Genomic DNA, 26,130 nt, shown 5'->3' on the forward strand with positions numbered 1-26,130 from the left:
AATTTTTTATGAAGGTGAATTTTTATTCACAAGATGGTTTCTGTGTGAGAAATATCAGGCTAACTAACCTAAAATATTTATCTCTTGAAAACAGATTAATCTTATTATTTATATCTATCGCCAAACAAAATGGGATACAAAAAGCATTCTAAAACCATAAGAAGATAAAAATATACAAATAGTTAAATGAAAAAAGTGTCAAATATACAGAACTCTGTATAGACAAAATGTGAAATAATGGAAGTGAAGAAACAAAGCCAGATTATTCCAGGATTTAAAACAAAGACAAGGGTGAAGAATAGGATCTACTTTTGCATAATAAGGAATAGCAGGAAGAGAAAGCAAAAGTTCAGAAAATATTAATCAATGCAGATAATAATAATAACAATAGCAATTATGATGACATCTCAGAGAGCAAATAAATACAACATTCTCACAGGACTGCCAAAATGATTACTTGGAAAAATAAATGTGAAAGTACCAAGTATAGAATATAGCGTATATGGTGCATATTGTTCATATTTTCCCTTCTCTCTTACCTCCACCAAAGAGGTTCCTAACATATCTTATCATCATATCACAGAAGCCTGCTGGCTGATATTTTGCTTCTAATCTGGCTCTTCTCTAACCTTACAATAGCGAGAGTAATCTATCTAAAACTCAAATCCAATTATGCCATTCTCTTGCTAAAACATCTATAGCTCCCTATAGATATCTGGGTAAGGCTCTCACTCAGTCAGTCAGTCAGTTCAGTTGCTCAGTCGTGTCCAACTCTTTGCAACCCCATGAATCGCAGCACACCAGGCCTCCCTGCCCATCACCAACTCCCGGAGTTCACTCAGACTCACGTCCATTGAGTCAGTGATGCCATCCAGCCATCTCGTCCTCTGTCGTCCCCTTCTCCTCCTGCCCCCAATCCCTCCCAGCATCAGACTCTTTTCCAATGAGTCAACTCTTCCCATGAGGTGGCCAAAGTAACGGAGTTTCAGCTTTAGCATCATTCCTTCCAAAGAAATCCCAGGGCTGATCTTCAGAATGGACTGGTTGGATCTCCTTGCAGTTCAAGGGACTCTCAAGAGCCTTCTCTAACACCACAGTTCAAAAGCATCAATTCTTTGGCACTCAGCTTTCTTCACAGTCCAACTCTCACATCCATACATGACCACTGGAAAAAACCATGGCCTTGACTAGATGGACCTTTGTTGGCAAAGTAATGTCTCTGCTTTTGAATATGCTGTCTAGGTTGGTCATAACTTTTCTTCCAAGGAGTAAGTGTCTTTTAATTTCATGGTTGCAGTCACCATCTGTAGTGATTTTGGAGCCCAGAAAAATAAAGTCAGCCACTGTTTCCACTGTTTCCCCATCTATTTCCCATGAAGTGGTGGGACCGATGCCATGATCTTCGTTTTCTGAATGTTGAGCTTTAAGCCAACTTTTTCACTCTCCACTTTCCCTTAAAACCATAGCATTGTGTGTGTGTGTGTGTGTGTGTGTGTGTGTGTATGAATGCGACTCGCTCAGTCATGTCCAACTGTTTGCGACCCCATTGACTGTAGCCCACCAGGCTCCCCTGTCCATGGGATTCTTCAAGCAAAAATACTGGAGTGGGTTACCATTTCCTTCTCCAGCAGATCTTCCAAGACCCAGGGATTGAACCCAGATGGATTTCCTTCCTGCACTGAAGGCATACTCTTTACCATCTGAGCCACCAGGGAAGCCCTGTGTGTGTGTGTGTGTGTGTGTGTGTGTGTGTGTGTGAACAGCATGATATTCCTATATTCCTGTGTGTGTGTGTGTGTGTGTGTGTGTGTGTGTGTGTATGTGTGTGTAAGCAGCATGATATTCCTAAGGAGCTACAAGGAGTCCAGAGGCTTAGGGGTTTTTTTTGCTTTGTAGAACAAAGAGTAGTTTAATGTTTACAACAGTTCTTAGACATAGGTACTATTATATTCTTCATTTACAGATAGAAAAACTAAGGAGGTTAAGTATTTGCCTAAGATCACACAGCCAATAACTACAAAAGCTAGGTCTAGCTCCAAAGCCTATATTCTCAACTTCCATGCTTTTCAAGTCCTACTATTTCCTTTATAATAAGATTTTATAAGATACTACATATACTTTTAGGAATTCAAAGACCGTGGCAAGAGAAGTAGAGTAATAGTAATTTTCTTCAAATATCGGAAGGCCTGTTCTGAGGATATAATAGATTGTTCTGAAATGCATAGAAGTTAAGAATTAGGACTAATGAGTAGAAGTTCTATACAGTCAAATTTTAATTCAGTATAATGAATGTTTTAACAATTATAACTACACAGAAATTAGACAGCCTTTTTTTTTAAAGGCCAGAATTCATAACTATTCAAACAGAAGTAAGATTATTGTCTCAGATATGAATCAGTATTCTTATAAGGGAATGGAAGTTATCTAAGATAGCCTTTTAAATTTAATAAAATATATACTCTTTATTCATTCATTCACTCACTTCTGATTTTCTTTCCCAGTAGTAAGGGAAATTTGCACTATGATCGATATTACTATTCTGCATTTCTCTTAAAATCCATTACATTAAACCAAGCTTTTTCAATCACATCAAGGGCTGCATAATTCTTTCTTGCGCATGAATGTGGGCTGAGGCAGGGGAGGAGGGTAAAAGAAGATGGCTGTCCTGTGAATTGTAGAATCTTTAGCAGCAACCCTGGATATTATACAAAAAAGATCTTAATGACCCAGATAACCACAATGGTATGTTCACTAACTCACCTAGAGCCAGACATCCTGGAATGTGAAGTCAAGTGGCCCTTAGGAAGCATCACTACAGACAAACCTAGTGGAGGTGATGGAATTCCAGTTGAGCTATTTCAAATCCTAAAAGATGATGCCATGAAAAGTGCTACACCCAATATGCCAGCACATGTGGAAAACTCAGGAGTGGCCACAGGACTGGAAAAGATCAGTTTTCATTCCAGTCCCTAAGAAAGGCAATGTCAAAGAATATGCTCAAACTACCACACAATTGCACTCTTCTCACATGCTACTAAAGTAATGCTCAAAATTCTCCAAGCCAGGCTTCAACAATAGTGAACCGAGAACTTTCAGATGTTCAAGCTGGATTTAGAAAAGGCAGAGTAACCAGAGATCAAATTGTCAACATTCATTGGATCATAGAAAAAGCAAGAGAATTCCATTAACATCTACTTCTGTTTCACTAACTATGCTAAAGCCTTTGACTGCATGAAAGTGAAAGTGAAGTCGCTGAGTCGTGTCCGACTCTCTGCGACCCCGTGGACTGTAGCCTACCAGGCTTCTCTGTCCATGGGATTCTCCAAGCAAGAATACTGGAGTGGGTTACCATTTCCTTCTCCACGGGATCTTCCCAACCCAGGGATCGAACCCAGGTCTCCCGCATTGGAGGCAGACGCTTTAACCTTTGAGCCATCACAACAAAATGGAAAATTCTTAAAGAGATAGGAATACCAGACCACCTTACCTGCCTCCTGAGAAACCTGTATGCAGGTCAAGAAGAAAGTTAGAACCGGACATGGAACAACAGACTGATTCCAAATCGGGAAAGGAGTATGTCAAGGCCGTATATTGTCACCCTTCTTATTTAACTTCTATGCAGAGTACATCATGTGAAATGCCAGGCTGAAGCACAAGCTGGAATCAAGATTGCTGGGAGAAATATCAACAACCTCATATATGCAGATGACACCACCCTTATGGCAGAAGGCAAAGAGCAACTAAAGACCCTCATGATGAAGGTGAAAGACGAAAGGGAAAAAGCTGGCTTAAAACTCAACATTCGGAAAACTAAAATTATAGCATCTGGTCCCATTACTTCATGGCACATAGATGGGTGAGATACTATTTTGGGGGGCTCTAAAATCACTGCAGATGGTGACTACAGCCATGAATGAAAAGACAAGCTTGCTCTTCGGAAGAAAAGCTATGACAAACCTAGAAAACATATTGAAGCAGAGACATTACTGTGCTGACAAATGTCCATATAGTCAAAGCTGTGGTTTTTCCAGTAGTCATATATGGATGTGAGAGTTAGACCATAAAGAAAACTGAACACCAAAGAATTGATGCTTTTGAACTGTGGTGTTGGAGAATACTTTTGAGAGTCCCTCAGACTGCAAGGAGATCAAACCAGTCAATCCTAAAGGAAATCAGTGCTGAGTATTCATTGGAAGGACTGATGCTGAAGCTGAAGGTACAATACTTTGGCCACCTGATGCAAAGAACTGACTTATTAGCAAAGACCCTGATGCTGGGAAAGATTGAGGGCAGGAGGAGAAGGGGACGACAGAGAATGAGATGGTTAGATGGAATCACTGACTCGATGGACATGAGTTTGAACAAGCTCCAGGATTTGGTGATGGACAGGCAAGCCTGGAGTGCTGTAGTCCATGGGGTCACAAAGAGTTGGACACAACTGAACAACTGAACTGAACTGGATTTTATAATCCCCTCAGTTGTGACAACCAAAAATGTCTCCAGACATTGCCAATTCCAGAAGGTGAGGTAAACCAAAATCATCCCAGACTGACCAGTCATCTGGTCTCTGATTAACATCGGTTTCAAGGAACCCAATTTTCAGAGATAAGAGGTGAGTTGTGTCTCGATACAAAGAAATCCATAACAATGTTGGGATAGTGACAGTCATTTACATGGTCACAAAGAGTTGGACACAACTGAGCGTCCAAACTGAACTGTATGCGCACATAAGTGTAACACAGCAGTTGTTAAAACTAAGTTATTGGTAAACCTTAAATTAAGTAAGGGAAATGTTTCTGTGCCCAATGTTACAATTTTGGGAAAAATCTTATATGAGTTATTAAAGGCAGTAGTTTCTGCTACTTGTACCACTTTCTCTCTCAACAAAGTTTTTGAATTTCAGATAATTATACAATTCAATTTAGTAATAGTTGATACAACATTAATAACTATAATAAAGAAGCTTCTATTATATCCCACAAGATTTTCAGTACAATGTAATCCAATCTGGATGGAGCTTAATAAATACCAAATTGTAAAAGTTATGGTCCATATATATATATATATATATATATAATCTAAAATACTGGGCATGAAGTATTTTAAATGGGGAGCAGAACTGATAACCATAAAGTAAACATGTAACTTACCAATTTGGGCCATAATCTGACAAAGAGCAATCTGTTTCAAATATGTGGATTTGCCACTCATATTTGGTCCAGTTATGATAAAAAAATTACTCCCTTCTGTAATGTAGGTATTGTTAGCAACAGGTTTTTCCACAGATATTCTTTCAAGAATGGGATGCCACCCCTGCTTGATTGCTAAAGTATCAGTAAACTCTGGCCGAACTAAAGAGAAAAATAAAATGGTTTTGAAAGATTAATATATTTATACTTAAAGATTTTGTGGTGTGTAAATACTGTTTATACTTTAGTGACTTTACTACAGTCAATCTGGAACAATATCATTAAGTTATTATTTGATCTTCAGTCCCTCTAAATGATAACTGGCATAGTCTAATCACATCAGAACTTATATTCTTTTCCAGAAAAAATATGATTTTGGTCCTGTCATTGTGCAGGGCTCCAAAATAGTTCATAACATTTTCAGATTTGCAAAAATTAAAAGGAATCAACTAGCCATTTAAAAATAACAATTAATTTCAAGGACTCTAAAATTGCACATTTACTTAATCCTTGCCTAAAGCATTATTTCAAGTTTGGCATACTTAGCTTTTCAAATGAGGTCTGAAAATAGAGCAAAACCAAATAAAAACACAATTTTACGTCCAAACTTATAGAAATTTTGTCTAAAAAGAGGACAGAAAAAACAGACACAAAAGATAGTGTTAATTTTGTAGAAAGAAGTAATGATCAGGTTTCTATAGATGCTTTCTAAGTCACCCTGTTTATTTAACTTATATGCAGAGTACATCATGAGAAACGCTGGGCTGGAAGAAGCACAAGCTGGAATCAAGATTGCCGGGAGAAATATCAATAACCTCAGATATGCAGATGACACCACCCTTATGGCAGAAAGAGGTGAAGAGGAACTAAAAAGAAAGTGAAGAGGAACTAAAAAGCTCTTGATGAAAGTGAAAGAGAAGAGTGAAAAAGTTGGCTTAAAGCTCAACATTCAGAAATCTAAGATCACGGCATCTGGTCCCATCACTTCATGGGAAATAGATGGGGAAACAGTGGAAGCAGTGTCAGACTTTATTTTTGGGGGATCCAAAATCACTGCAGATGATGATTGCAGCCATAAAATTAAAAGACATTTACTCCTTGGAAGAAAAGTTATGACCAACCTAGAGAGCATATTGAAAAGCAGAGATATTACTTTGACAACAAAGGTCCATCTAGTCAAGGCTATGGTTTTTCCAGTGGTCATGTATGGATGTGAGAGTTGGACTCTGAAGAAAACTGAGCGCCAAAGAATTGATGCTTTTGAACTGTGGTGTTGGAGAAGACTCTTGAGAGTCCCTTGGACTGCAAGGAGATCCAACCAGTCCATCCTAAATGAGACCAGTCCTGGGTGTTCATTGGAAGGACTGATGCTGAGGCTGAAACTCCAGTACTTTGGCCACCTCATGCGAAGAGTTGACCCATTGGAAAAGACCCTGATGCTGGGAGGGATTGGGGGCAGGAGGAGAAGGGGACGACAGAGGATGAGATGGCATCACCGACTCAATGCACATGAGTTTGGGTGAACTCTGGGAGTTGGTGATGGACAGGGAGGCCTGGCATGCTGTGATTCATAGGGTCGCAAAGAGTCAAACACAACTGAGCGACAACTGAATTGAACTGAAGATGAAGAGAGGAGAAAGAAAGTGAGAGACAAGTAAAACTTAAAATGCTACATGTCTCTCGAGGAACCACATGGATAAACTTGAAAGTATTCATTATAAAAGTGAGGTTGATTAGTAAAAAAGAAAACTTTTACTATATTTAAATCATTTTTAATACCAAAAATTCACTACTTATAAGTTTGGAGTTTTAGGGTAGTCCTTCTCAAAATGGAACAAGATAAAATATCTTAATAGTTGAGAAAACTATTAAGTTTTGGCCTATATAATACCAGCTAAAAAATTTAATACTTCCATAAGAAATACAGAAATATCAAAAATGAAAAAACCTATGTAAAATACCTTTTCCATCATAAAGATTAATTAACAGAATGTTTCGGAAATACTACTATTAATTTTAACTAGAAATTTAATGTTATTAAGCCCACAATTACTCAACCGAATTATCATATACAAGTTATGCAAATTTGCATACTGATAATTTGGATAAGAAATTTCAAGGGGTGGGGGCTAACTTGAAGTATTCATTTAACATTAGAAAATTGCTCAATATTTATATTCAAGACCTGTAGTATAGACTTGGGACACAAAAATAAGTGATATAATTGATCTTGGGATGCTCACATCTGCTCACTTTTAAGAGTTTATTTCTGTCATGTCTGTTAGTATTAGCATCACACTGCTTATTCAGACTTGAAATTTATGAATTTGGATCATCATTATTTTCACCAGAGACAGCTCTACAGTCTTTCTTTTTTTTTTAATTTAATTTTATTTTTAAACTTTACAATATTGTATTAGTTTTGCCAAATATCGAAATGAATCTGCCACAGGTATACATGTGTTCTCCATCCTGAACCCTCCTCCCTCCTCCCTCCCCATACGATCCCTCTGGGTCGTCCCAGTGCACCAGCCCAAAGCATCCAGTATCGTGCATCGAACCTGGACTGGAGACTCGTTTCATACATGGTATTATACATGTTTCCATGCCATTCTCCCAAATCTTCCCACCCTCTCCCCCTCCCACAGAGTCCATAAGACTGTTCTATACATCAGTGTCTCTTTTGCTGTCTTGTACACAGGGTTATTGTTACCATTTTTCTAAATTCCATATATATGTGTTAGTATACTGTATTGGTGTTTTTCTTTCTGGCTTACTTCATTCTGTATTTAAAGTTTCTTGCGGTATTTTTTTCTAATTTCTCAATTTCTCAGTAAATAATCTTTTGACTTCTAAAAGAAGTTTTAAGGGTAATTTCACTTTCTATATTTTGAGTCTATATTTAGTCTATATTTAGTCTAGGACCATAGGTAAGAGACTATATATCAGGGAAAAAAATATAAAACATTCATAATTGCTACATAAAATTGCTTGAATGGAATACAAATTTCAGTATGCAACCTATTTATTCCAAAGAAAATAACTTACCATAGTCAGAAAGAGTACAGGCATGAGCAAATGACAGTAGCATATCCAGCATTGACACAGTGTCAGACAGTTTATATAAGCAATGAATATGCTCATAAATCTCACTAAGCAGTTTGCACACGATCCTGAAAGTACATGTTTGATAAGAGAAATAGTGCTTTTAAAAGAGGGGCATACAACATAATTATAAAACAATATAAAATTCATTGCCTAAGGTAAAATAACATTGACAGTTGGGTTGTACACTAGATAAAATCTGTTGTTCTATTGTCTTATTTCAGAGATGAGGAAACTGAAGCTCATAATCAAGGTCACAGTTATTTAGTAGCAGAGAATCCATCTTCTGGTGTGTTAAGACCAAGTTTTTTTAAAGACTGCTTTTCTTAAACATTAATAGAATAAATTTTTAGTATTAGAAATATTTTCTATAGGTCAAATGAAGCCCTCACTATACTTCAATCAGTAGATCCCATCTACTAATAATTTTGCTTTTGCAATGTTAAATTTAACACAAAAGCTATTATGTATTTTCTCTCTCACCCATCCTCTCTCTCTCCCTCTTTCTCTCTCTCATACACAACCCTAACTACATAATTATTTATGCTTCCATGTGGTAGTTACCATATTGTGACATAATATAAAAATTTTTCTCTTACATGGTAAAATATGTTCTGCAACTTAGTATATCTTATAAGCTTTTTGGTTTATGCTCTGAAATTGTTCTGAAAATCCAACATTTATCTTCATCATCTCAGCTCAGCAAGTCTGAATTTCCTAGTTCTTATTTCTAGACACATTGCTACTGTTTTATGAACAATAAAATACTGGCAATATCATAATGTTGTTATAAATGTACTAAGTCATGAGAATTTGAGAGCTTACATGCTAAAGAAAAAGAATAAACTGAATGAAGTCCCAAATAAGCCCAGATGTGCCAACTTCTATATCATGATGAAGTATCCACTACAGAAGTATCAGTGGTACCAGAGATATTTCAAGCTCAAGTCAATTATGACATTTCTTAAAACTGTATTAAAAGGATGAGTGAAGTACTGATGAAATGTGGATATTTGGCTGGGTATCAAGCTTTATCTATACCTCAGTATAATGGATTTATTTTGGGGGAGGGGCAGTTGCAATTAGATTTGCCCTGAATATTCTGTGAGGCTCAGTGATCTCAATCACAATGACAGACTTTAAAGTTTTAACTGTTTTTCTAGGAAATGGTCTTTCCTTGTTAACATTCATAACTACAATTTTCTGCAACCAGAAAAAAAGTCAGTTAATGAAATGTATCATAGTATCTCAAATCAACTCAATTTAAATCAGTATTCAAACATTTCAAATGCTCTTACATATAAGTCATGTGATAGATTTCTCTCAAAGACTCTTGGCATCTTTCATTCATTTTAATTAAATCTGCTGATGTAAAGCTGTAAGAATTTTTCACTTTAGAAATCTGCTAGGAGATTAAAAAAAAAAGTCAAGATACATACTCTTATGAAATAAAACATACAGATTTTAAACAACACAATTATAGGTACTTAGGTTAATCACTTTAATTCTTGAGATAATTGTATCATCAAAAAAGTCTCAAATAATGTTTGTAGAAAAGAAAAGATCACTTCTCAAGTTAAAGCAGAATATTTTAACCTAGTCTGTCTGACATGACTATTTTTACAGCTCTTAAAGTAGCCATGTAGAAATGTTAACAAAAATATTACACCTCATAACCAAGTAATAATATGTATGGTAGACAGGAACCTTCACTCCATCTGTGACCCCTGTCTTAGCCCTTGCCTCATAACCAAACTTCACTCAGTCTCTAACCCCATTACTAATTCTTGACCCATTTTTTTTTTTACTTCATCCATCCCTTATTACTGGATAATATTTAAAGACCTGAAAGGTTTGTTTTTGTCATAAGGTACTCCCTGCAGGTAGAGAAAGATTAAAGTGGGTTAGACTTTCCCAAATCAGTATCCTGTGGAGGAATTAACGTATATATAAAAAAATACTCCCCTGGTCCAAAGATTTGGCAATACTGGGTATTTAAAAAATAAGCAGATTTCTTTATTTTAGGACTTTTAAAGCTTTAATAGGTAGATGTGCACTGAGAATAACCTAAAACAGGAAATGGTACACTACTTTTCAAACTTCTTTGATCAAAAATTCCTTTTCGATTTTCTTACTTCATTTTCCTTTACTACCCTTATCAAGCTCCCAGAATTATGGGAAACACTGTGTTTGGTATTTCTCTTAAAAACTCTTCTCAATCACTCTTAGATTAGTAAAGTTGTTAGGTGGGTGGGTAGAAGTAAGAGAAGTAATATACAGAACATTCAGAAACCTATCATGTAATATTCAATAAGTGCCTGAAAATATGTAAGTGCAATTCTGTAAAATCAGAAACAATAATTTCCTAACCAGAATCCTAAAATGAACCTTAATAAACTCTGAAGGAAGTTGATCATTGGGTAGGACTGTACAATCTGTAGTCATCTGAATGAAAAATCCTCGAGCAGAGCTAAAACTTGTCCTTAAAGGAAGACTATATTTTTCTGCAAGCTGTGTTATCATTCCTAGTGGCCAGAAACAAGAAAAACAAACAAACAAAAAAAAAATTTGTGAGTAAATTACTCTTCATGTTTAAAAAAATCACTAACATTTCTTTGTTATTTATATACAAGTAGGAAGCTCTTATTACTCTTTTCTTTTAACTGAAATATGAAATTGACAACCCAGTCCAATATTCTTGCCTGGGAAATCCCATGGACAGAGGAGCTTAGCAGGCTACAGTCCATGGGGATGCAGTCAGACACAACTGGGCAACAGAGAGGGAGCACACATGCACACACACACACATACTTGGTTTAAATACTGCATTAGTTTCATATGTACAACACGGTGATTCAGTAGGGTTTTTCGCAGATTATACTCCATTATAGGCTATTACCCATTAAATATAATTCTCTGTTATATAGTAAATTCTTACCAATTATCTATTTTTTGTATAGTACTTTGAATCTGTTAATCCCACAGTCCTAATTTGTCCCTCTCCTTCTCTCTCCCCTTTGGTAACTATGAATTCGTTTTCTGTCTGAGAGTCTGCTCCCATTTTGCATATAAATAAATTTGTATTGGTTTTTAGATGTCACATAAATGTGATATATAGTATTTGCCTTTGTCTGACTTATTTCACTAAGGCTAATATTCTCTAGGTCCATCCATGTTGCTGCAACTGCCAATATTGTTCTTTTTTATGGTTTAATTATATTCTATTGTATATATACCACATCTTCTTAAGCTACATGGGCACTTGTGTTTGTTCCCTATCTGTTAGGAACATGCTGTTAGGAACACTGGAGTGTGTGTATCTTTCCAAATTAGAGTTCTCATTTTTCCAGGATATATACCCAGAAGTATGATTGCTGGATCATATGGTAGCTCCATTTTCAGTTTTTTCAGGGAAGCTCTATACTGTTTTTCATAATGGCTGTACCAATTTACAATCCCACCAACAGGGTATGAGGTTTCCTTTGTTACACTTTTAAACTCTAACAATTTTTAACATCTAAAATATGTGGTTAAGTATTCTTTTAAGAAAAAAACACTATAGTAAAAAGGTGGTCATTGAGATAAATATTTTGAAAGTAAAAGAAATTGCAAAAACCAAAATAATAAAACCAAAACTAGAGTTCAGTTCAGTTCAGTCGCTCAGTCGTGTCCAATTCTTTGTGACCCCATGAATTGCAGCACGCCATACCTCCCTGTCCATCACCAACTCCCGGAGTTGACTCAAACTCACGTCCATCGAGTCAGTGATGCCATCCAGCCATCTCATCCTCTGTCGTCCCCTTCTCCTCCTGCCCCCAATCCCTCCCAGCATCAGACTCTTTTCCAATGAGTCAACTCTTCGCATGAGGTGGCCAAAGTACTGGAGTTTCAGCTTTAGCATCATTCCTTCCAATGAACACCCATGACTGATCTCCTTTAGAATGGACTAGTTGGATCTCCTTGCAGTCCAAGGGACTCTCAAGAGTCTTCTCCAACACCACAGTTCAAAAGCATCAATTCTTCGGTGCTCAGCTTTCTTCATAGTCCAACTCTCACATCCATACATGACCACTGGAAAAATCATAGCCTTGACTAAACGGACCTTCGTTGGCAAAGTAATATCTCTGCTTTTCAATATGCTCTCTAGGTTGGTCATAACTTTCCTTCCAAGGAGTAAGCGTCTTTTAATTTCATGGCTGCAGTCACCACCTGCAGTGATTTTGGAGCCCAGAAAACTAAAGTCTGACACTGTTTCCACTGTTTCCCCATCTATTTCCCATGAAGTGATGGGACCAGATGCCATGATCTTAGTTTTCTGAATGTTGAGCTTTAAACCAACTCTTTCATTCTTTCACTTTCATCAAGAGACCTTTTAGTTCCTCTTCACTTTCTGCCATAAGGGTGGTGTCATCTGCATATCTGAGGTTATTGATATTTCTCCCGGCAATCTTGATTCCAGCTTGTGTTTCTTCCAGCCCAGCGTTTCTCATGATGTACTCTGCATATAAGTTAAATAAGCAGGGTGACAATATACAGCCTTGACTAACTCCTTTTCCTATTTGGAACCAGTCTGTTGTTCCATGTCCAGTTCTCCCGTTGCTTCCTGACCTGCATATAGGTTTCTCAAGAGGCAGGTCAGGTGGTCTGGTATTCCCATCTCTTTCAGAATTTTCCACAGTTTATTGTGATCCACACAATCAAAGGTTTTGGCATAGTCAATAAAGCAGAAATAGATGTTTTTCTGGAACTCTCTTGTTTTTTCGATGATCCAGCAGATGTTGGCAATTTGATCTCTGGTTCCTCTGCCTTTTCTAAAACCAGCCTGAACATCTGGAAGTTCATGGTTCACATATTGTTGAAGCCTGGCTTGGAGAACTTTGAGCCTTGTGAGATGAGTGCAATTGTGCAGTAGTTTGAGCATTCTTTGGCATTGCCTTTCTTTGGGATTGGAATGAAAACTGACCTTTTCCAGTCCTGTGGCCACTGATGAGTTTTCCAAATTTGCTGGCATATTGAGTGCAGCACTTTCACAGCATCATCTTTCAGGATTTGAAATAGCTCAACTGGAATTCCATCACCTCCACTAGCTTTGTTCATAGTGATGCTTTCTAAGGCCCACTTGACTTCACATTCCAGGATGTCTGGTTCTAGGTGAGTGATCAAACCATCGTGATTATCTGGGTCATGAAGATCTTTTTTGTACGGTTCTTCTGTGTATTCTTGCCATCTCTTCTTAATATCTTCTGCTTCTGTTAGGTCCATACCATTTCTGTCCTTTATTGAGCCCATCTTTGCATGAAATGTTCCCTTGGTATCTCTAATTTTCTTGAAGAGATCTCTGGTCTTTCCCATTCTGTTGTTTTCCTCTATTTCTTTGCATTGACCGCTGAGGAAGGCTTTCTTATCTCTTCTTGCTATTCTTTGGAACTCTGCATTCAGATGCTTATATCTTTCCTTTTTTTCCTTTGCTTTTCGCTTCTCTTCTTTTCACAGCTATTTGTAAGGCCTCCCCAGACAGCCATTTTGTTTTTTTTGCATTTCTTTTCCATGGGGATGGTCTTGATCCCTGTCTCCTGTACAATGCCACGAACCTCCATCCATAGTTCATCAGGCACTCTATCTATCAGATCTAGTCCCTTCAATCTATTTCTCACTTCCACTGTATAATCATAAGGGATTTGATTTAAGTCATACCTGAATAGTCTAGTGGATTTCCCCCAGTATAACCTCTATATTAGGAATATTGGAGTTTACTTAATATTTGTTTCACTTGTGTGATATTATACATAGAAAACCCTAAAGACTCTATCAAAAACTCTGGTGAGTTAAATTAGAACTCACCAATGAATTCAATAAAGTTGCAGGATACAAAATTAATATACATAAATCTGTTAATTTGTACTTAGAAAGCTATAAGACACTGATGAAAGAAACTGAAGACAACATGGATAGAAAGATATATCATGTTCACTGACTGGAAGAATTAATATTGTTAAAATGACTATACTACTGAAAAAAATGTATAGATTCACTGCAATCCGTATCAAAATATCACTGGCCTTTTTCACAGAATAAGTCTAAAATTTGTATGGAAACACAAAGACATTGAATAGCCAAAACAATCTAGAAAAAGAACAAAGCTGGAAGTATCATGTTTCTTGATTTCAAACTATACTGCAAAGCTCCAGTAATCAAAACAGTATGGTACCGGCACAAAAACAGACACATAGATCAAAAGAACAGAGAACCCAGAAATGAATGCACATTAATACGGGCAATTAACCTATGACAAAGGAGGCAAAAATATACAATAGTGAAAAAACAGCCTCTTCAATAAATGGTGGTGGGAAAACTAGACAGCTACAAGAATCAAACTGGACTACCATGCACAAAAATAAATTCAAAATGGTTTAAAGACTTAAATATAAAACTGGAAACTATAAAATTTCTAGAAGAAAACCGGCAGTAAGCTGACATCAGTCTTAGTAATACGTTTTTGGATGTATCTCTTCATGCAAGGGAAATAAAAGCAGAAATAAACAAATGGGACTATACCAAACTAATAAATTTTGTACAATGAAGAAAACCATTAACAAAACAAAAAGGCTGCCTATTGAATGGGAGAAGACATTTGTAAGGATATATCTGATAAGGGGTTAATATCCAAAATATACAATGAACTCATACAACTTAATAATAATAAAAAAAAACTCATTTAAAATCGTGCTGAAGATCTCAATAGACATTTTTCCAGAGAAGACATACAGATGGTCAACAGCCACATGAAAAGATGCTAGACATCAGTAATCATCACCAAAATGCAAATTAAAATCACAATAAGATATCACCTTACACCTATAGAATGACTATTACCAAAAAAGACAACAAAGAACAAGTGTTGGTGAAGATGTGGAGAAAACAAAACTCTGGTACACTGTTGGTGGGAATGTAAATCGGTGCAGCTGCCACGGAAAAGTGTGGAGAGTTCTCAAAAAATTAAAAATAGGTAAATCAACTATACTTCAATAAAAATAAATATTTTTAAAAATCTAAGATAGAACTAACCATATGATCCAGCAATTCCAATCCTAGGTATTAAAAAAAAATACACATCCCTTTGTTTGTTGCAGCATTATTTACAATAGCCAAAATATGAAAGCAAACTTACTGCCCATCGATAGATGAATAAAGAAGTGGTGTGTGGGTATGTGTATTTGTTGTTGTTCAATAGATAAGTTATGTCCAACTTTTTTGTGACCCCACAGACTATAGCACACCAGCCTCCTCTGTTCAAGGGATTTCACAGGTAATCAATACTGGAGTAGGTTGCCATTTCCTTCTCCAGGGGATCTTCCCAGGGATTAAACACTCATCTCCTGCATTGGCAGGCAGGTTCTTTACCACTGAACCACCCAAGGAAGCCCGTGTGTGTGTGTGTGTGTGTGTGTGTGTGTGTGTATTATGCTATCATCTGGCTAACACCAGCCATTAAAAAAATGAAATCTTGTCATTTGTGATAACATGGATGGACCTAGAGGGTATTAAGCTAAGTGAAATAAGTCACACAAAGAAAGACAAATACTGTATGATTTCACTTATATGTGGAATCTAGAAAACAAAACAAACGAATAAACATAACTGAACAAAAACACAGTTATAGCTACAGAGAACAATCAGGCAGTTGTCAGAGGGAAGGAGAGGAAAGAAATAATGAGGGAAATTAAAAGGTATAAATGTCCAGGTGCAATACAAGTATGAAATGTGTACACTGTGGGTATGTAAATACAGTCAATAACTATGTAATATATTTGTACGGTGACAGATCATAACTAGACATGGTGATCATTTTGAAATGTATAGAAATACTGAATCACTATTTTGTGTAATAGGAACTAACATAATGTTGTAAGTCAATTATTCTTCGAAAAAAAAAAAAAAACTCAGAAAAAAAGAGATCAGATTTGAGGTTACCAGAGGCAGGGGTAAGGGGAGAGGGGATTAGACAAAGGCAATCAAAATGCACGAATTCTAGTTATAAGTAAGTACTAAAGATGCAATGAACAACATGATAAGCATAATTAACACTGCTGTATACAGCTGGCTACAGTCCACTAAGAGGACACCACTAAGCAATTGAGTACATGGATGCACACATCCATGCACACACATTATATATGAAAGTTGTTAACAGAGTAATTCCTAAGAGTTCTTATCACAGGAAAAAATATTATTTTATTATTTAATTTTATATACATATTAGGATGGATATTCATTAAATGTATTGTGATAATCATTTCATGAGGTATATAAATCAAATTATTATGTATACTGTAAACTTATACAGTGCTGTATATGAATTATCTCAATAAAGCTAGAAAGAAAATAAAAGGAAAAAAGTTATATGTTATTGCAATAATTAATTCACAATAAGAAATTCCCTCTAAAAAGCATACTTTACAAGGCAAAATATTCCAAAAAGGAAATAGGTGTTTCATCATTTAAAATTCCTAAAATGTCCAAATCTTCCTATCAATTGCACACTCACTACAGAGTTCTAAATTTCTAAATTTATATTTTTAACATGATGACCATTAACTATTTGAATATTACTTGAAAATACTAACATCTTTATTCCTCAAATTGTTCCTCCAAGAATTTCCCTGTTTTTCTCAGTAGTACCACCATTCTCAGGCTAATCATTTCAATTAGCACCAGTGGCTACATTTCTTTTTACTTTACCATGGCCATATCTACTCAATGATTAACTCTTATCAATTCTTCCTTTAACCTTCATATTTCTCTTTTCTCATATACACCTGCTGTGTTAACTTGTAGTAGCTTAAAATAGTTCCTCTTTCCGTTGCTCCACTCAAACTCATTCAACACATCTTCCTGATCAATTTCACTCCACAGAGCAAAAATATCTCACTGCCTCTACATTCTCCTTGGGAAAAACCTCCAAACTGACCTTCAAAAACTAAATTCAGATCCCCAGTCTACATTTCTGACCATATTATCTCTTACTAGTTCTGTAAGAAAATGCCTTATTCCATCCTAACAAATTTCCTCACTCATCCCCTAAAGTTTCTTCAGGCCATTGTGCTTTAGTTTGTACTAAACTAAAGTACAAAAAAAAAGTGGGGGTGGTGGTAGAATTCCTTTTTAGGCTATTTTATGTACTAAAAACATTCCCATCTTCTATGCCTCTACACCCAGTCATTCTCTGACCCCTCTAATCTATTTTTTCTTCATTTACCTTACATCTATGTGAAATTATGCACTATATATAATTAATATACTTTATGTAGCAATATGGACACACACATATATATACATACATATGTTTGTTTATTACCTGTCTCTGCTATTATTATAGCTTTATGAGGACAGGGAATTTGTTCTGTTCACTATGTATTCCCAGTACCTAGGAGATTTTTTACTAAGAGACTTTACTAGATTTTACTAGGATTTTTTACTATATTTAGGAGATTAATAAACTCATTAAATGAATTACTGTACTGACTTGCAAATGCTACCTTTCCCAGACAAAAATATCTCTTCCTCCACTGAAACCCATTAGCACTGATAGACAGTATTTTTCACATAATTTATATGCAACACTGTACTAAGGTAAAAACTACTTTCCAAGCCTTCATGTAACCCTATATTTAAATTTGAAGACACTCTATATTTAACTTTGGAGAAAAGAAGTGATACATTTTAACACTTTGAGACCTTTTTTTTTTTTTTTAAAGGCTCCTTAGACGATAATGGAGCCTTTAAAATAAAAAAAAGCTTCCTTAGACGATAATATGAGCAATGGCACCCCACTCCTGTACTCTTGCCTGGAAAATACCATGGACGGAGGAGCCTGGTAGGCTGCAGTCCATGGGGTTGCGAAAAGTTGCACGCAACTGAGCGACTTCACTTTCACTTTTCACTTTCATGCATTGGAGAAGGAAATGGCAACCCACTCCACTGTTCTTGCCTGGAGGGAGCCTGGTGGGCTGCCGTCTATGGGGTCGCACAGAGTCAGACACGACTGACGTGACTTAGCAGCAGCAGTAGCAGCAGAGGATAATTTGGGCTTCCCTGGTAGCTCAGAGATTAAAGCGTCTGCCTGGAATGCGGGAGACCTGGGTTCAATCCCTGGGTCGGGAAGATCCCCTGGAGAAGGAAATGGCAAATGGAAGATCCCCTGGAGAAGGAAATGGCAATCCACTCCAGTACTCTTGCCTGGAGAATCCCATGGAGGGAAGAGCCTGGTAGGCTACAGTCCATACTCACAAAGAGTAGGACAGGACTGAGTAACTTTCCTAGACGATAATACATTTTAATCTTATCTGTCGTTTTGGTAACAAAAAATAAAATTAAAATATGCCTGGTTAATATCATCAGCAAAAACAAAAAGCATGTCCTAAAACAGTTTGCTTTATTTCGAAAAATCAGAAAACATATGCTCAAAACTACCTGCTATGTCATCTACAATCTCTGTATATGTTCTTCTGGCTATGTCAAGAAATTCATTTATGTTAGACCTCACTGCATAGCACTTCTGAGTCCTCATGTTCAGGCATCCCTTCATGTATCTTGCATCATCATTAATTACTGTTTTAATCTTGTCAAGTATGATTCCAAACCTGAAAATGAAATTATAGGTAATAAGTCAGTTATTTTAATTTGCAATTTGAATATGTTAATGGTAGCAAATATCATATCTTCTTAAAATTATTGTTGAAAATTTTTTTGTAAATAGTCAATATATATATGAAACTATATAAGTTAGGACTCCGACTACATCAATTTTAAACTATTTTGTCAGTCCTAAGTATGTTCCTAAAAAAAAAAAGTGACATCACCAAGGTTAATCCTACAATGGCTAGTAGTCTCCCAAACTATACATACTAATTGTGTGTGAATATAAAAATATATCCCTGAATCACTATTATAAAATTCTGGTTTCATGCTCGTGGGCTCATTTAACATTTACTTATACCATGAGCATTGTGTTAGGTGCAGGGAGTCAAAGAAGAATTAATATATGGTCTTTGCCCTCAGCTGGGGCAAGAGATACCAAACATATTGTGAGACAGTTTAATAACTTACTATAGTGATCATGCAAACTATAAGTCTGGTAATACCTATTTTCCTAACCTTTTATTTTATTCTATTATATATCTGTCTGTAATAATTCAGTTATACTATTAACCTCATTTTGTGACCTCACACAAGCTGAGAATCTTGAATCAATAAAATAACAGTTTTTAAGTATCATGAGTCTTTTTGGTCAAGAAATAAGGTGCTACTGCTAAATGCAATACTAAAATTAAACTATAACTAGATATTATTCAGTATTCATATAGACTATTTTTGTTACATTAGGTCCTTATGATTTAACATAAGAGACTAATATATTTTTAGATTTGCAAGTTTTTCCAGGGAGAATAGCTTAAAAAAGAAACATCAAAATTTTGCATGATTCCAGTTTTTAATGCTATTCTAATTGTCCACTAACAAAAATTATGCTGTTACCCTATCTATTGTTATTTATAAAATGCAATATATAAATAAATTTTTAATAAATAAAGTTTTTTTAACCAACACTTAAATAATTGTCCTACAAAATACAAATAGAGTTCTTAAAATCAGTAAAGATCAGGAAGAAAGGAATAATCTGCTATTTTATTAACAGTTGAATGACAAAGACCTCTTATCTTCCAAGGAACCATAATAAGCTCTTAATAAAGGTGTGTTACAGTTCTTCAGAGTAATCTATTAAAGAATAAGATAAACATAGTTAAGGATAATAAATTACAACATTATTGAAACAAAACATTTAGACTTGTTTAGTACTTTACATTTTACCAAGTACTTTCTTTCTTCATTTTCTCATTTACATACTCATAAAGGATATTTTATGTATGCAGGTGAAAACAGATTGTATCTGGCCCATTTTCCAGATAAAGAGCACATGGCTAAACAGTACCATCCACTGGTTTACTATTATGACTTACTTTTCTTGTCTCCTAACTAATCATTAACTTTAAACTACTTATTGTCAATAGTAACTTAAAGTTATCATTATATATTCTGAGTATTCTATGTATACTTCCAAAATGTGGGTTAAATGTACATTAAACTAAAAAAGTGTTTTTATGTTGGTAAATAGAGCAAGTTCTCCATTCTTATATGACAAAAGTATGGATCCTTATTTTGCTTACTGGAAACTATGTGTGGTCACTATTTGAATAAACAGAAAACAGTAGAAAATATAGGTAATCTGATTTTAACCTTATTTTAGTTTTCTATGAGACAATGGCAATAATAGCTTTTTTGAAGAATAGAAAAATAATATTTACATACCAACAAAAACAAGTAATTCATAAAAGCATAAAGAAACACATTTATTATTCTATCATACCTCCAAAGACAAGTATTATGGTATACATCCTGTCACTTTTTCATATCAAAAATTTAAGGATGGAGCCAAAGCAAAAAGAATACCCAGCTGTGGATGTGACTGGTGATAGAAGCAAGGTCCGATGCTGTAAAGAGCAATATTGCATAGGAACCTGGAATGTCAGGTCCATGAATCAAGGCAAATTGGAAGTGGTCAAACGAGAGATAAGAGTGAATGACAACATTCTAGGAATCAGAGAACTAAAATGGACTGGAATGGGTGAATTTAACTCAGATGACCATTATATCTACTACTGCTGGCAGGAATCCCTCAGAAGAAATGGAGTGGCCATCATGGTCAACAAAAGAGTCTGAAATGCAGTACTTGGATGCAATCTCAAAAACGACAGAGTGATCTCTGTTCGTTTCCAAGGCAAACCATTCAATATCACAGTAATCCAAGTCTATGCCCCAACCAGTAACGCTGAAGAAGCTTAAATCGAATGGTTCTATGAAGACCTACAAGACCTTTTAGAACTAACACCCAAAAAAGATGTCCTTTTCATTATAGGGGACTGCAATGCAAAAGTAGGAAGTCAAGAAACACCTGGAGTAACAGGCAAATTTGGCCTTGGAATACGGAATGAAGCAGGGCAAAGACTAATAGAGTTTTCCCAAGAAAATGCACTGGTCATAACAAACACCCTCTTCCAACAACACAGGAGAAGACTCTATACATGGACATCACCAGATGGTCAACATCGAAATCAGACTGATTATATTCTTTGCAGCCAAAGATGGAAAAGCTCTATACAGTCAGCAAAAACAAGACCAGGAGCTGACTGTGACTCAGACCATGAACTCCTTATTGCCAAATTCAGACTGAAATTGAAGAAAGTAGGGAAAACCACTAGACCATTCAGGTATGACCTAAATCAAATCCCTTATGATTATACAGTGGACGTAAGAAATAGATTTAAGGGCCTAGATCTGATAGATAGAGTGCCTGAGGAACTACGGACGGAGGTTCGTGACATTGTACAGGAGACAGGGATCAAGACCATCCCCATGGAAAAGAAATGCAAAGAAGCAAAATGGCTATCTGGGGAGGACTTACAAATAGCTGTGAAAAGAAGAGAAGTGAAAAGCAAAGGAGAAAAGGAAAGGTACAAACATCTGAATGCAGAGTTCCAAAGAATAGCAAGAAGAGATAAGAAAGCCTTCTTCAGCGATCAATGCAAAGAAATAGAGGAAAACAACAGAATGGGAAAGACGAGGGATCTCTTCAAGAAAATCAGAGATACCAAAGGAACATTTCATGCAAAGATGGGCTCGATGAAGGACAGATGGTATGGACCTAACAGAAGCAGAAGATATTAAGAAGAGATGGCAAGAATACACAGAAGAACTGTACAAAAAAGATCTTCATGACCCAGATAATCACGATGGTGTGATCACTAACCTAGAGCAAGACGTCCCGGAATGTGAAGTCAAGTGGGCCTTAGAAAGCATCACTACGAACAAAGCTAATGAAGGTGATGGAATTCCACTTGAGCTATTCCAAATCCTGAAAGATGATGCTGTGAAAGTGCTGCACTCAATACGCCAGCAAATCTGGAAAACTCAGCAGTGGCCACAGGACTGGAAAAGGTCAGTTTTCATTCCAATCCCAAAGAAAGGCAATGCCAAAGAATGCTCAAACTACCGCACAATTGCACTCATCTCACAGGCTAGTAAAGTAATGCTCAAAATTCTCCAAGCCAGGCTTCAGCAATATGTGAACCGTGAACTTCCTGATGTTCAAGCTGGTTTTAGAAAAGGCAGAGGAACCAGAGATCAAATTGCCAACATCCGCTGGATCATGGAAAAAGCAAGAGAGTTCCAGAAAAGCATGTATTTCTGCTTTATTGACTATGCCAAAGCATTTGACTGTGTGGATCACAATAAACTGTGGAAAATTCTGAAAGAGATGGGAATACCAGACCACCTGACCTGCCCCTTGAGAAATTTGTATGCAGGTCAGGAAGCAACAGTTAGAACTGGACATGGAACAACAGACTGGTTCCAAATAGGAAAAGGAGTTAGTCAAGGCTGTATATTGTCACCCTGCTTATTTAACTTATATGCAGAGTACATCATGAGAAACGCTGGACTGGAAGAAACACAAGCTGGAATCAAGATTGCTCAGAGAAATATCAATAATCTCAGATATGCAGATGACACCACCCTTATGGCAGAAAGTGAAGAGGAACTAAAAAGCCTCTTGATGAAAGTGAAAGAGGAGAGTGAAAAAGTTGGCTTAAAGCTCAACATTCAGAAAACGAAGATCATGGCATCCAGTCCCATCACTTCATGGGAAATAGATGGGGAAACAGTGGAAACAGTGTCAGACTTTATTTTTTTGGGCTCCAAAATCACTGCATATGGTGACTGCAGCCATGAAATTAAAAGACGCTTACTCCTTGGAAGGAAAGTTATGACCAACCTAGATAGCATATTCAAAAGCAGAGACATTACTTTGCCAACAAAGGTCCATTTAGTCAAGGCTATGGTTTTTCCTGTGGTCATGTATGGATGTGAGAGTTGGACTGTGAAGAAGGCTGAGCACCGAAGAATTGATGCTTTTGAACTGTGGTGTTGGAGAAGACTCTTGAGAGTCCCTTGGACTGCAAGAAGATCCAACCAGTCCATTCTGAAGGAGATGAGCCCTGGGATTTCTTTGGAAGGAATGATGCTAAAGCTGAAACTCCAATACTTTGGCCACCTCATGCAAAGAGTTGACTCATTGGAAAAGACTCTGATGCTGGGAGGGATTGAGGGCAGGAGGAGAAGGGGACGAGAGAGGATGAGATGGCTGGATGGCATCACTGACTCGATGGATATGAGTCTGAGTGAACTCCAGGAGTTGGTGATGGACAGGGAGGCCTGGAGTGCTGCAATTCATGGGGTCGCAAAGAGTCGGACACAGCTGAGCGACTGAACTGAACTGAACTGATTAACTACTTGGTTCCATTTTTTGTCATTTTCCACATTTCCATTGGCACACCAGTATTTTCTCATAAAATTACACAAGTTTTATGATAATAGAAAGATTTTCTGTCATTTGTGATAAAATTTTCCTAACTTTGTCATTTTGACTTTGCCTTAGACATACCAAAGTTTGAAACTTTGTGTTTCATCAACTATCAGTTTGGGGGGATGATTTATTATACTTATTTCATTCTAAGAAAGATGACAACACTTTTGAAATATTTTGCCTAATTGTTGTATGTGTCTGTAGTAGAATAAAGTTTATAACAAAATTTTTCTACACTTTTCATTATTTTTTATTTTTATAAAGTGATTCTTCTTTGTCTTTTAATTTAAAGTTTTTCAAATATTGTACACCATATAGAATTAAAAATAGATGAGAAAAATCACCATTTTATAACCATCACAGTTATGTCAGATAAAAGTTATTAATAAATACCAAAATCAAGGGGTGAAAGTTTGACAAGGACCAGTGAATTTACCCAGTCTCAAGGTATCTCTCCACAGATTACTTATAACTTTATAGTGAAGTAATTGATCAAAGTTATTGTCACCAAGGAGGAAAAAGTGCCATGTGCCTCTTGATACTGAGAAAGATACAACATTGCTCACAGAGTACTACTGTCAAACATGTATAACCCAAATTTAATCATGAAGAAACAATCACACAAACAGGAATATCCTATTAAACAACTGACCCTTACTCTTCAAGATGTCAGTATCACGAAAGACAAAAAAAGGCTGAAAAACTTTTCAGAAGTATAAAGAACCATGACATTAAATACAATGCCTGGTCCTGGACTGGATCCTCTAACAGGGGAAAAAAAATTACCATAAAGAACAATATTACAACTATTGGAAAAATATGAATACAGTATAGGCTATACATAGTTTACAGTTGATCCTTGAACAATACGTGCTTGAACTGTCTGTGCAGTTCCACTCATGGGTGGATTTTTTTCAATAGTAAATACTACAGTACCACATGATCTGCAGTTGACTGAATTTATAGATGTAGAACTGCAGATATGGAGGAACTGTGGACACTGAGGAACTGAGTATACAAACAGCAATAATAAGTTATAGGTGGAATTTCAACTGTAGGGAAGGTTGGTGCCCTGACCCTCATGTTGTGCAATAGTCAACTGCAATAGTATTGTATCAGTGTTAAATATCCTGAATTTTTAAATTATATTGCAGTGATGCTAGAGAACATCTTTGCTCATAGGATGTATGCACTTTAGAATGCAATTCATTCTCAAATTGTTCATTAAGAGTAATAACAAAGGTAATAATATGTGTGTGTGCTGTGTGTGGAAAGAGAGAGAAGATGGGAATTCATTATTCTGTTCTTAAAACATTCTAAATGTGAAATTTTTTCAAAACAAAAACTTTTAAAAAACTGATGCTAGACATGTTTTACATAAGACACACACATATAAATTACCTTTAAAGGATCCACAAGTTCCAAGGTATGTTTTAGGTATATTAAATTTGTTATCTTTGATTCAGCTACATTAACCTATTCAGACAAAAAAATCCAAATGTGGACACCATAAATACTTAATACATGAATGAATTTTCCTTTTGAACATTCTACACTTACATTTTCCAAATATTTTTATTTATTAACCTAGGCAGGTAAACCACCTAGGTCCGGAGTCATCAGTCCCAGGGCCCCATACCACTAACGGTCCATGGCCTATTAGGAACCAGGCCACACAGCAGGAAGTGACTGGCGGGTAAGCAAGCAGTTTCATCTGTATTTACAGACACTCTCCACTGCTTGCATTACTTTCTGAGCTTTAAATCCTGTCAGATGAGCAGTGGCATTAAGATTCTCATAGGAGTGTGAACCCTACCCACTGTGAACTACAAGTATAAGGGATCTAGGTTGTGCATTCTTTATAAGAATCTCAATGCCTGATGATCTGAAGAAGAGCTGACATGGTGATGTTAGTGGTGGGGAATGGCAACAAATATAGATTATCATTGGCAGATAGGTTTGACTGCACAGAAGATAGATATGTGATACGAAGCAAGCATGATGTGCTTGCTGTGCTTAAGTCTCTCAGTCATGTCTGACTCTTTGAGGCCCCAAGGACTGTAGCCCACCAGGCTCCTCTGTCCATGGCATTCTCCAGGCAAGAATACTGGAGTGGGAAGCCTATCCCTTCTCCAGGGGATTTTCCCAACCCAGGGATCAAGCCCAGGTCTCCCTCATTGCAGGCAGATTCTTTACCATCTGAGCCACCAGGGAAATCACCATAATAAATTAATTGCTTGCAGACTCATCAAAACCCTATCATTGAGTAGCAAGCAACAAGTTGCATCTGGTGTCAGGCTTTAGAGAGGCAAATGAGTTGATGTACTTCAATTGCACAGCTGTATCTGGTAGCAGGCTCTA

General features: G+C 36.5%; 1 protein-coding gene across 1 annotated transcript in view; it reads right to left on the minus strand.

The window, feature by feature from the left end:
• Positions 1 to 26,130, minus strand: part of MSH4 (mutS homolog 4) — a 95,755-nt gene that overhangs the window by 24,221 nt on the left and 45,404 nt on the right. Inside the window, exons 9-15 of the mRNA XM_027536854.1 lie at positions 25,171 to 25,245; positions 20,002 to 20,066; positions 18,765 to 18,934; positions 10,683 to 10,819; positions 9,593 to 9,696; positions 8,238 to 8,362; positions 5,151 to 5,351 (exon numbers count right to left, since the gene is read on the minus strand). Of these exons, the coding sequence (XP_027392655.1) occupies positions 5,151 to 5,351; positions 8,238 to 8,362; positions 9,593 to 9,696; positions 10,683 to 10,819; positions 18,765 to 18,934; positions 20,002 to 20,066; positions 25,171 to 25,245 (877 nt within the window). The remainder of the gene's footprint in view (positions 1 to 5,150; positions 5,352 to 8,237; positions 8,363 to 9,592; positions 9,697 to 10,682; positions 10,820 to 18,764; positions 18,935 to 20,001; positions 20,067 to 25,170; positions 25,246 to 26,130) is intronic.

This window comes from Bos indicus x Bos taurus, chromosome 3, assembly GCF_003369695.1.
Source record: "Bos indicus x Bos taurus breed Angus x Brahman F1 hybrid chromosome 3, Bos_hybrid_MaternalHap_v2.0, whole genome shotgun sequence".
NCBI classification, from domain to species: domain Eukaryota; kingdom Metazoa; phylum Chordata; class Mammalia; order Artiodactyla; family Bovidae; genus Bos; species Bos indicus x Bos taurus.